At 49.9% G+C, this 12,717-nt stretch overlaps 1 protein-coding gene across 1 annotated transcript in view; it reads left to right on the forward strand.

Moving 5' to 3' along the window:
* The first annotated feature begins 477 nt into the window (after positions 1–477).
* Positions 478–12,717, forward strand: part of AATF (apoptosis antagonizing transcription factor) — a 37,752-nt gene continuing 25,512 nt past the window's right edge. The window contains exons 1-4 of the mRNA XM_021524847.3: positions 478–582; positions 1,835–2,023; positions 2,202–2,627; positions 3,211–3,348. Coding sequence (XP_021380522.1) covers positions 498–582; positions 1,835–2,023; positions 2,202–2,627; positions 3,211–3,348 — 838 coding nt within the window. The 5' untranslated portion in view covers positions 478–497. The remainder of the gene's footprint in view (positions 583–1,834; positions 2,024–2,201; positions 2,628–3,210; positions 3,349–12,717) is intronic.

Consider the following 12,717-nt stretch of genomic DNA (forward strand, 5'->3'; position numbering starts at 1 on the left):
TCCCGGGCTCGTTCCCGGTTGGGGTTCGTTCTTGGCTGGATCCCGGGTTTGTTCCCGATTGGATCCCGGGTTTATTCCCGGTTGGGGCTCATTCCCAGTCGAATCCTGGGCTCGTTACAGGCGGATCCCGGGTTCATTCCCGGTTGGGGCTCGTTCCTGCTCGGACCCCGGGCTCGTTCCGGGCGGATCCCGGGTTCATTCCCGCTCGGATCCCGGGCTCGTTCCTGGTTGGGGCTCGTTCCCGCTCGGACCCCGGGCTCGTTCCCGCTCAGATCCCGGGTTTGTTCCCGATTGGATCCCGGGTTCATTCCCGGTTGGGGCTCGTTCCCGCTCGGACCCCGGGCTCGTTCCGGGCGGATCCCGGGTTCATTCCCGCTCGGACCCCGGGCTCGTTCCGGGCGGATCCCGGCGGGACCGGGCGCCCCTCCCGCCCTTCCCGCCCTTCCCGCCCTTCCCGCCCGTCCCCTCACGCGGCCCCGCCCCGGCCCGGCCCCAAGATGGCGGCGCCCTTGGCGCTGCAGCTGCAGGAGCTGCTGGACCCCCGGCCCGGCCCGCGGGACCCCGAGGACGATGCGGAGGAAGGTGCGGCAGCACCGGGGAAGGGAGGCTCGGCACCGCGGCCGGCGGCGGCGGGAGGGGCCGGCGGGGCGGCCCGGGCGCTGCCGGAGCGGCCGCACGTGGCGGCGGGGCGGGTCGGGCCCCGCCGGGCCCGGGCTGACCGCAGGGACCGCGGCGGGGTCGGGCCCGGGTTACCGACGCGATCGAGTCCTGCGAGCCGCCGGCGGGGTCGGGGATGTGCCCGCGGTCGGTTCTCAGGGCTGGGGCCAGCCGCGGGGTCGGGCCTGTGTCGGGCCTAGCCCGGTTCGGTCCTGCAGGCTGCTGGGAGCGGCGGTGCCCTGTAAGAAGCGCCTCGGTGCCCGCTGAGGAACTCGCCGTGCTCAGGAGCGCTGGTTTCCCGTTTTAGTAACCATGATTTTGCTCCAGGCTGCGCAGAATCCCAGACCGATGGGGTTTGGGGCCGCAGAGCCCACCCAGTGCCACCCCTGCCATGGCAGGGACGCTTTCCACTGTCCCGGGCTGCTCCAAACCCGCCCGGCCCGGCCCGGGACGCTGCCAGGGCCAGCCGCTGCAGCTCTGGGAGAGCTTCATCGTGTGCTGGTGCCAGACTGAGGATTCCAGGAGGTGCTGGAAGGATCTGCCCCTCCTGCCCGTCCTCTGCTGCCTGGAGTGGCCGTGCTTGTAGCAGATTTTGTTATTTTGGTTATGAGCAGGAGATGTTTTTGCCTCCCTCTGCCTCTAACAAACACTCCAAACAGGCGTTAAGATTTCCAAACGCATATTAAGGGCACTCAGCGATTTGAGTCGCTCATTGTAATTTGGCACAGGCTGGGGAGTGGTGGGATGTGTTCTCTGGGCTGGACTGTTCTGCTCTGTGTCCCAGAGGAGATGGGGATGAAGGAGGGCAAAAACCACAGTGCAATGTATGTGTTTATGTGGCTTGTATGTACAGCAAGAGGCCAGAGTGCATCTGAATTGGAGCTTTCCTCTTTTAATCTGCAAGCACAAAGTGAGTGAAGGCGTTGCAGCTTTGCAGAGCCCTCCACGTGAAGGACTCAGAGACCCTGCTGTATCCTTGGTTCATGTTCTGCTTCGTGCATGAGCCTTTCCCCCTTGCAGGAAATTATTTGTGTGCCTTTCCTGCACTTCTCAAAGTTCCTGTTCCCCTGTGCAGTGCCCTGTTGTTAGAGAGCACGAGGAGCTTCCCAGGGCTCCTTCCAGACTGGAATTCAGCTCACTTTCAGACACCCCTTCCCTTTTTTTTACCTCTCCACAGCTACAGTTGCTAAAGTGATTGACAGATTTGAGGATGAAACCACGGATGACATTTTGCCTGTTGGCAATATCAGGAAAAGAGCCTCAGCCTTTCTCCTGGAAGCTGATAAGAGGTACAGTGGAAAAGCCACATCTCGGAAAGCTTTGCAGGAAGAGCTCTGGGGAGATGCTCTGTCTGAAGAAGGATCTGGTAAGAAATCTCTTTTTTTCCCCCCTTTTTGCTGGCAGACCATGATGTCAGCACTGAGCCTGGCAGAGCTCAGGGCAAGGAGCAGCTACAGTTAAACTGGACATCAAACAGCCCAAACCTGAGCTGCTGCTGGGGAATTTCCCTGCTAAGCAAATAACTTTTTTCTCTTGTTTATTAGCTGAAGAAGCACTAGATGACTGGTACAGTGGCAGTGAAGGCTCAGAAGAGGAGGACGGTGTTGGCACAAAGGGCAGGGAGAAGCCCAGCAGTGCTGGCAGTGAGCAGGAGGATGACTTGGAGGATGATGAAGAGGCCAAGGCACCAGAGTTCAGCTCCCAGAATATCACAGACTTTGAGAAGTTTACAGAGGGGATGGATGATGCAGGGAGCAGTGAAGGGGAGGATGAAGAGGAGGGTGAAGATGATGCTGACATGGAAGAAGGAAGTGAGGAGGAGGAGGAGGAGGAGGAAGAATTTGGGAGTGAAAACCACGATGATGGAAAAGAAACCAAAGACAACGAAGATGATGGGGGAGTGCAGACCTTTTCCAGAGGACAGGAGTCTGAAGAAGTGGAGAAGGGCAAAGCTGTGAGGAACCAGCTAGGTTTGTGCATGTTTGCTGTGTGTTTGCTGGCAGGGTAAAACCAGCCTGAGCCCCTCAGCATGCTGAGGTGCTGCCAGCACCCTGCTTGTGCATGCTGCAGCAGCCCCGTGTGCGTGCAGATGTTGTGCCAGATGTTCTGGTGTCACTGCTGCTGTAACAGCTCCTGATGTGAAGTGTATTTATCCATGAGCTTAACTGAACCAGTGCTGAATATCCTCATGGGGCCATTGGGTGTGGGAGCTTCCTGCACTGCTCCTGCTGGGATCACGTTGCTTCTTTCCAAAGTGTGACTCCCACAGTGCCATTTCTTCCTGTGTGAGCTGTTACAGGATCAAACCTCTGTGTGCAGGCTTTCCTTTGAACCAGTGGAGCAGAGGGCTGGTTTGGGCTGTGGGTCACAGAGTTGCAGCTGGGATTTGCTTTGTCCAGAGGGAACTCGTGGCACCCATTTTGTGCTGGCCAAGGCTGCCCTGAGCAGGAGGAATGCAGCCCAGAGGAGAGGGCCTGAGCTGTCAGGTACTTCACCAGGAGCAAGTGCTTTGTCTTGCTAACTGATTCTTTTGTTTCCTTTTTTGTTGTGAAGCCCTGTGGGACCAGCTGATGGAAGGGAGGATCAAGATGCAGAAGGTGCTCATGACTGCCAACAGGCTGCCCCAGCCAGACACCTACCCCAGGTTCAGGAAGGAAGGGGGACAGGACTTTGACAACGCTGTGGAGAGCTGTAAGAACCTTTTCATCTTTCTCCTTTGCTCAGACCCTTACGAACAATTGCTTATTGCTGTCCAGGGCAGAGCTGGGGTGTTCTGTCCAGAGACACCTTGTACCAGCTTTGTGCAGTGAATGCAAAGGTTTGCCCAAAGCAGGAGCAGGGCAGCCCAAGGGAGGGGCTGTGCAGTCCAGAGGAGGGGCTGTGCAGTCCAAAGGAGGGGCTGTGCAGCCCAAGGGAGGTGCTGTGCAGTCCAGAGGAGGGGCTGTGCAGCTGAATTCCAGCGTGGTGCTGCTTCATCTGTTCATTCCTGAGATCACTGCTGATCACGCTGATCTGATGAGAGCTGTAGTAGGTTCTCCAATATGAAATCATAACATGCAGGCTGCAGTGGGTGAGTGCAAAGTGCTGGGCTTCAGTGTGGTGTGGGTCTGTTTAGTTTTTATATTTGGACACCTTTTTTCTGGCCCTGAGGTGAATGCCCAGGGAGAGAGGTGTCTGGGCCATCAGACATCACTTGAACCTTGGCCCTGCAGCAAATTTTGATCCTGTGTCTTAGGGCAGGGCAACCAGCTTACCTGCAGTTACAGGTGAGCTGCTTTAAAGTTGGCTCTGCTGCTTGAAAGGAAGTGATTAAGAACAAAAAGGCAAACTCCCACCAATGCTGTGCTGACCTTTCAGTGGAACACACGTTATTAATGTCCTTAATGAGATGCATTACAAGCTGCCCCAGCTCCATGTTTCATTACAGGTCTAAGATGCAATATCATTAAAGACCTTTAACAGAAACAATGGTTGACATTTTGGTATTTCCCATAAGCAAAATACACCCAAGAGCATGGAGTGCAACGTCCCCAGTGCTGCAGAGGCTGATCCCTCAGTTGTGCAGAGCTCTGAGGGAAACTCCACTGCTCAGAAGTGCTGAATGATCCCCTCCTGCCCCTCTCCTCACCAGCTGGGCAGGGAGTTCACTCTGATGATCCTCAGAGCTTGGTTTGTGTTCATGGCTCATCTGTGGGGACAGAGAAGAGCTGGAGTGACATGGGCAGTGTTAACAGAGGAAATTTCAGGCCGACAGGTGGGAAATGCTGAATTTTGGAACATTCTACTACTGCTGCTACACTTGCATGTGATGAGCTTCAGCCTCGGCCAGGATTGGGGATCATCATGGCATGGGCACTGCCTTGGCTTGGATGATGCTCTCCTTTCAGGGCAGCCTCAGCACTTCTGTCCAAACCCACAAAATACATCTGCACATTTTCGTCATCCTCATGGAACAGGAGGGAAGGATTTGGTGTTCCAGCAGCACAAAAGAGTAGGTGCCAAAATGCCAGACTCGGGGTGAACCCTGCAGGCTGCTGAAGTCAGGAGGCTCTCAGAGCTCCTGGACAAGAGTGTTTCCAGTAATTTTCTCCAAATCTTTCCATTTATCATGATATTTCTGCTCTGTGCTCAGAGAAAGATGGAATTTTTTGAATTGGAAAAAGGTCCTTTATGTATTTTTCTCTTGGGTATTTCCTACTCAGGACAGCCCTGTTGTGGTGCTGGAATTCCCTAAGGGCTGGAGTGTAATTGTGTTAAAGAGTAGACAGCAATTCTCCATCCATTTGCAGTTTTAAAGCCAAACCTGGGTGAAAATAAATGGCAAGGTCATGCTCATTTTCCAGATTTTGCGACCGGAGGTTACAAAACTTAAAATGTTTAATTTATTATTTTTGTAATCTTTTATGATTTTTTTTTAATGTTACAACATGCTTTGGACAACCTTAGATTCCTGAGATCTCAGGTTCTGGTAGATGATTTACTGCAAAATTGCTTATAAATTGAAGTAGAAAATGTTTTGCAGACCTGGCAGCTTTCAGGCTTCACACCCATTTGTCACCCAGCATTTCCCTTTGTGTATAGAACAAGAATTAATTAGGCTGCACTGCAGGAAAAGTTTATGGCCATAATTTATATAGGATGAATTTCTGTTTAAAGAGACAGCATTGCTTTGTTTGTGCTGTCTTACTTTTTATTTCCCTCTTTTTCTAAATCTTTAATTATATTCCAGATTTTTTTTTCTGCCGCCCTTTTTACATACAGATGTGAGACCAAACTGTGGTCACGGAGCTCATGTTCATTCCTGTTTTGCACACCCGAGTCTGGTTGGTTTTTAGTGCTGAGATCAGAGTGGCTGAGCTCTGAAAGCAGCAGAAATGTCCAGTGTTTAATGTCCTGCACACACAAACCCTCCCAGCTCACAATCCAAGGTGCTGTTCCTCCAGGACAGATTTGTATTCCCCTGCACTGCATCTTCCAGTCTGGTCCAGGCCTTGAGATGTTGCCTCTGTTTGGGGTCTTGCACGTTCAATTAATGTTTTTCATAATCAATGCGAGTCAGAATTTGCAATCTGCTCCTGATTTGCACATTAAAGAGACCCATTAATTAAAAATTCCAATCCCTGGCATGTTCCCGCAGGATCCTTGCATTATTTACATAGAAAAGGAGTGCAAGGTGCAAGTTTCTGTGCTGTGGCTGTGCACAGATTGCAGGCCTGCCACTCTCATTTCACTGTGCTGGGAGGCTGGGAGGGGATCTCCTGAAATTGTCTGCAAAAATCCCCTCAAGGCCAAGGAAGAGCCAAACTAGAGGTGAGATAAACATTGGTGGAGCCACATCCAGTGTCAGGAATTAAACAGTTCCAGTGTTTGGGGCTTGTTGTGTTAAATATTGATAGAGTGACCAAAAAAAACCCCACAAATAATTGAGGGACAAGGAGGTAACAAGGGCTTTAAGGAATTAAATCTATTAATCCTCAAAGGTCCTGAGCTTCTCAGTACAGGTCTGTAGCTTTTACCTTCTAATTCTGGTTAAAATACTAAACTGGGAGCACTTGAGTGACTAGTACTGCATGCTTTTCAAAAAGAGCTGGGAACTGCAGCTTTTTTGAATAGCAGATTGTGTTATTTTCACTTTATAGTTGATGAGATGAGTTAAGAATGTACAGAAACCCAGGTGAGGAATGTTTTTTGCCAGAAGCTGATGGAAATTGCAAGACTTTAAGGACAAGTGGCTGTGCTTTCCTTTTGCAAGAGTTCAGGAGGTCCCTGAAATCTAAACTGCATTTCTGTGGGGTTTTGGGGTATTTTTGGCTTTGTCTCCATCTGCCAGTGGATTGAAAGAAAATACCAGAATCTCACATTTCTATTCCTCAGCATAAGCTGCAGATAATTTCAAGAAATGGAGGAAGTAGTGGGCTTGGTAAAAGTAGATTGCAGGGTGTGTGGGGCTGGATTTGCTCAGTGGAGGGACCAACAGCAAATATTAACTTATTTACACTTTGGAGAGCTGTGGTGAAGTTCCATCAAGGTTTGTGATCAGTAATAAAATAAACCTGAATAAAGCGAATCAGATTAAAAAAAAATAAATAAAAAAGCACCATAGGGCTTTGTTGCCTTCTGGGAAATGAAGTTGTTGGATTTTTGTTCCTAAAACTTTGAGTGACCCAGAAATGTTTCTGGGGTGGAAACAGGTGGGAATTTGTGGTGAGTGTCCTGGGAGAGAACTGTGCTCCCATCTGGAATAATTCCTGAGCTGGGCCCTGACATGGGTACCTGTCCCATGAGAGATTCTGTGGCTTGGGACTAAACAGCACATTTGGACTTTTCTCTCCGAGTGCTTCACCCTGAGTATTTTCATTTTCCTCTGGGTTGGTTCTGCAATATTTTGACATTTGAGAGAGAGGGAAAGATTCTGTTTAGTCTCAGTTAGTGTATGAGTATGTTCTCGGTGTCTTTTTAATGAGGATTTTTGTTGCGCTCTCTTAATCTTAGTCTTTAAAATAATATTTTTACATCCTCCACAACATGTTGGTAAGTCATGTTGAAGACACTGATTAAGCAGGGACTAATTGTGGATAAAATCCAGTCTGCTGTAGGTGCCAGAGAACCTGTTCCACTCCTGGGAGAGAGGATGGCAAGGCCTTCCCCTCTCCCCTCACCTGGACACAGCTGGGTGGGAGCAGCTCTGTGATGAAATGGGATTTACTGACACAGGCTTGAATTTTTAAGGGGAGCCTGCAGCACTCAGCAGCCCAGAACTCCCTGGTAAATCTGTTCTCACCTCTGTTTCTGGGTGGTTTTTAGATCTGCAGCATATCCACACCTCCATCTGGAGATGTTAATGCATTAATACAGAGCAGGGAGTGTCACAGGGAGGGGGGGAACTGAGGCACAGGCAGATTACACAGTTTCCAGAGGCACGGAGCAGTTACAGGATTAATTGGTGCTAGGCAAGATCGTGGACTTAAATATATTCTTGCTTTGAAGATTTTACTGGGAGCCTGCACAAATGTGTGACAGCAGAACTGGGTTTCAAGCCTGAGTGTAAATTATTGTGATCAGATCTAGCCCACTTAAAACTGGTAGTTCATTTTAATTGAATTGTGTTCGTCTGGACACTTTATGAATACAAAAAGCACCGGCCCTGTCAGTTCCTGCAGGCTTGGATGTGATTGAAATGGGTGTGGATGCAGGCATCCCCAAATTTCACCTCTCCTCTCTGATCTCGTGGGGAATCTGTTCAACTCTTTTTGAGACTGTTGACATCATTGAAGACTCTTTTCTCTCAGCTGAAAGAAATGAAGGAATCGGATCCTTTTTTTCTACATTTGGTGGAATATGGCACGGAGAGCTTTTGGTGAGGATGAGGATGAAGAGCTCAGTGAGGATGAAGAGCTCCTGGGCCATTCTGGGGGTGCTGTCTGTGCCAGTGAGTGGGAGGGAAGAGCCACGGAGGGGAGGCTGCAGACAGGACCAGGGCTCAGGTCTGGAGCTCTGCAGTTGCTGTGTGAGGGTTCAGCTGGGTCATGGAGCCCATGATGTTTTGGGCACGTGCAGAATTCGGGCTGTGAGCAGTACCAGGAAAGTGTTTTGTGGTTTGCCATAACTGCCTGTGCTTTGTTCAGGAATTCTGTGTGGGAGGTAGTGGAGAAATGCAGGACATTTATTTAACATCCAGGTTTGGGCTGTTTTCAGAGAAAAATCTCTTGCCCTCCCTCACAGAGTGCCAAGGCCTTTGGCTTGTGGTATTTTTGAGCAAAATTGTTTTCTCCTTCTCATGAATGGGTGTGGTAAAATGATTTTACAGGTGATCTCTACAGCCGTGTGTGTTGTTCATTGGTGATGTCTGAGGTTTATTTGAAATCTGCCTTAAATTTTAGTGCTGGAAATGCTGGGACAGTCCCTGGTTGGTGACCTGGTCCAGCTGAACCCCAGCCCGTGGGATTACACCACATTCAGACAACTTTGCCTACACCTGAGTTTCTCAAGATTAATAGCTAATTAAACTGAATTTAGCTAAATATTTGTGCATGTTAGTCTGTGTACTGCACAAACAAGATGCAGGGAAACAAAGGCTTTAAAAGTGTCCAGACAAGTATGTGCAAATGTCAGCCAACTCGGATTAATTTGGTACTTTGAGATGGAAACTGGGCTTGTCATGATAAATATAATTAATGGCCTGGTATTATGTGGGGAGGTCAGTCTGGATGGGCTGATGTTCCCTTCTGGCCTTAATATCCAGATATAACAATGAAATCTCACATTTCCTCTTCCTTTCCTCCTCCTTGCCCATGTACTTGGGGACTCGAGGCTGGCAGAGGCAGGAATGTGTGCTGTCAGCTTCTTTGCATTTCCAGTAATGGAAAGCATCAGTTTTTATAAATCTCATTTTTGCCAGCCCCATCCCCTCCCTGGTTTGGGCTGATATCAAAAGATGATGGTTGAGGTGAATCAGCAGAGCATGAACTTCATGGAAGTGTTTCTCTTTCTCTCCTCCTCAGCTTTCCCCCTCCCCCAGTCCCCTCTAATAAACCCCTGAATACCCAGCCTTTATTCTGTTGTTGAATCCAGTTATTTTCTTTACTTTTAGCAAACTCATCTGTGTCTGATCCTGTTGTCCTCCCTGTCAGATGCAGTAATATTGGAGTGAAAGGGCTAAATTGAGACTGTTCTGGAACTCTCTGGGAGTCAGCTGAAGCACTGCTATGGAAGGGAGGTGCAACCCTGGTCCTTTGTGCCCAGGGAATACAATTTTGCTCTCTCCAAAGGCTCTTGCATCATTTGCATTCCATTGCTGCTGTCAGCAGCAAAGTCAGCCCTTTTCCTCCTATCATTTGGCAAAATTTTCCAAACTCCTTGTTATGGGAATTTCCTAAATTTGGACAGATTTCCCTGTGCTTTGCGCTGAAGTCTGTGAGAAATGGGAGTGTAACCACACCACCTGTGAAAAATCACCTTTAGCCTAACACTGAGTCTGGGCTGGCTCTTGGAGCTCCTGTCTGAGGCCTGTCCAACAGAATTATTTCTTTATTTCTGTGCCATGTGGCTTTGGGATCCCGGGATGCTCAGGCTGGAGCTGCTGGCATCTTGCCTGCCCCACGTTGTTCCTGCTGAGGTTCCTTCCACACTGGGAATTCCATCCAGGCTCCTGTCCACAGCCCCATGTCTGAGATGTGACACCTGGAGGAATTCCCCCTCCTTTTCCTGGCTGGGAACGTCGTCCTGCTGTTGGGAATAGAGAGCAAGCTCCAAAAGTAATACTGACAGGCTTCAGAATTATGATACACTGGAGCTGTGGCATAATTCTTTGTTGAAGAAGTTAGAGGCCTAAAATGTTAAGGCTTATTGTTATTCCGAGTTGATAATCTCTGCCTTGCTTTAATAATTTTTCCTCATGCCTGGATAGCCTGCGAGTTGCACAATAATCACTCACACAGCTTTGTAATCAATGCCCAAAGTAATAGGATTCCGCTGGCCAACGGCAATTAATAAATTTGTGTCTTTTTTAAAACACTAGCAAGTCGGGCCTGAAATACGACTGACTGGCTTTCCTCATTTGCATATTTATTGCAGTGGAAAAATTCTTGCCGAATGATTGATGTTGAGCCTGCCTCTTGAATTCCAAACAGCACATTATTATGAAATGAAAAATGCCGGCCATACAGTTGATTAAAGTTGAAGACAGTGGAATCGGTGTTTTTTAAGATTGTGGGAGAATTAAAGGCATATTTTAATAGATGTTGACAAGAAGTGAACTAACAAAAGCAAAGCAAAGGATTTGCTTGAAAAGATTTAATCAAACGTGTTTGGTGGGGGATTAATTGCTGGGGATGACGAGTGCAAGTGGCTGGCTGCTGGCTGTGAATGGGGAGCATTGTTCCGAGGCCAGCTCGTCGAGGGCCATTTTGACCTGGAGTTTAACTCCTGTCCCACAGCCCTGGAAAGGAGGGAGGATTCCCCCTCTCCATCCCAGTGCTAACCGGGTGGAGATCCTGCTCGTGTGCAGCCATGCAGAGCAGAGGGTGGGCTCCTCTCCTCTTGTGATTTGCCTGGTGGGGCCATGGGGGTCCCTGGGGGTGTCCATGGGGGTAGGAGAGCGCTCCCAGCTCAGCTTTTGCTCTGCATCCCCTCATCCCAGCATTGCTGCAGCTGTCCTGTGTGAGTGCTTCCCCTGTGCAGGGGCAGGGAGAATGGAAAGCACTGCATGCCTCTGGTATTCCTGTGATGCCAGAGCCCCAGGTTGAATTGAGGGGGAAAACTCCTCAATTTCCAGAGCTGGCAGGGGTTCTGGAGTGGAGCTGTGTGCTGGGTAGGTGGTGGTTCCTGCTGGTCCATCCTGGGAAGAGTTTTCCCATGGATTCAGTGTCCGTGCATGCTTGGGAGGTTGAAATGAGCCCCCATTTTCAGAGGTCCGAAGGGAGAGCAGGGCTTTTCCTGTGTGGGAAGCCGTGGGAATGCTGCCTTGGAGCGTGGATGTGCACAGCAGCCCCCTGGCAGCCCATCCCCACGGGGCAGCTCTGGGATCAGTCCCTGCAGCCACAGCCCCACTCCAGTGTGTCCACACCCCCTGGCACTGACAGAATTGCTTTTGGGTGGTTTGAGAGCAGCAGGACCCATCTCTGGTGGGTGTTCTGGCACTGGGATCCATGGCAGTGCTATCCCTGAATGGAGCTAAGTACTCCAGGGCTGCTTCCATCCTGGATGAAAGTAGGACAGAAGAGGAGTATTGAGGCATACTGATTTCCTGGTGCTGGCTCCCAGCATCCTGGGTGGGTCTGGAACAACTTTTTCCCTCCTGGACACGAAATGAAGGGGCTCCTGTGGACTCTTGAAAGTGACTCTTCCAAGGTAGTGTCTCACCTCAGGCACTCTGAATCCCACCTGAGCTGGAGGTTATATTGCAGCCAGGTTTGTTGTGTGCTGGTTTCAGACAAGGAGCAGCATTACAAAAATCCTGCTGGGGGTAGGAGGGTCAGTCAGTGTCCAGCCTCCTTTCAAAGTGACCCAGTTTGCATCCATGGAGCAGTTTGGGTTTGTGTTGCCTTCATTCACAAATGGGGCCAGACTCTGCCCCAAAGCAGGTGGTGTAAAGGGGCTTCAGAGGGAAGAGGAGATGAAGAGGAGGCTGGGGGAAAGCAGCCCCTTCTGGAATGAAATGTGAGCTGGGTAGGGCAGGGCTGGATGGGAGGAGAGCAGAGGAGGGTGACACTTGGCTTCTGAAGTTGAGTTTACAGCACACTTAAGCAGCCAACGGTAGAAGTGAGAATGCCATCCAATAATGCTATTAAATACATGAGAACTGAGAACAGGGAAATTACCCAGCTGTAAGAGGCTCGTGATGAAGCCACTGCCTGGAATAATTAGCCCTCCCACCTGGTTAGACACACGGTCATTGTCTTCCCTGCCCTCTCCAGCCCCTTCACTCCAAATAAAATTGCTCCCCATCCCCACTTCTGCTGGGCTCTGTATCTCATAGCCTGGAGCAGCTTGAGCCTGTCTTTATTTCCTTGCCTGCTCACCATGGCCCTGCTATACCCCAGAAGGGCTGGAGTGCTACTCCAGTTGTAATTGCCAGGATCAAAGCTGCCTGGGGTGCATTAGCACTGCTGCTGGAGGAGAGGCAGCAGGGAGAAAATAAACAGTTTGGGAAGCTCTGGGGACATTTGCCTGTGTTGCAGGCAGTGGGAAGGATTTTGCTGGTGTAAGCTGTGCACTCAGGCTAGGGTGGGGGCACTTGGTTCCTGCAAGTGATGCTTTAGCTGCAGACACCTACAACAAATGCATTTTTAAGGGCTTTTGTCTGTTTGTCTGGTGGAATTGTTTTGATGCTCACACACGTCTGATTTACAAGTGCAGCAAACCTAATCCGTTAATAGGTTTATATAGAGGAGTTGTCAGAGTGTATCTATAATGAACCATGGGCTCAGGGAGGGCAAGTCCAACAGCTGATCTGCAACAGAAATCTTAAAGCATCTTCTCCTTGACACTGCTGTTACTGAGGTCAGGCCATAATTTATCTGAAGGTGGTGACAACTGAGCAATATCACAGTTGGAACACAC

Source organism: Lonchura striata, chromosome 20, assembly GCF_046129695.1.
Source record: "Lonchura striata isolate bLonStr1 chromosome 20, bLonStr1.mat, whole genome shotgun sequence".
In the NCBI taxonomy this organism is placed as follows: Eukaryota; Metazoa; Chordata; class Aves; order Passeriformes; family Estrildidae; genus Lonchura; species Lonchura striata.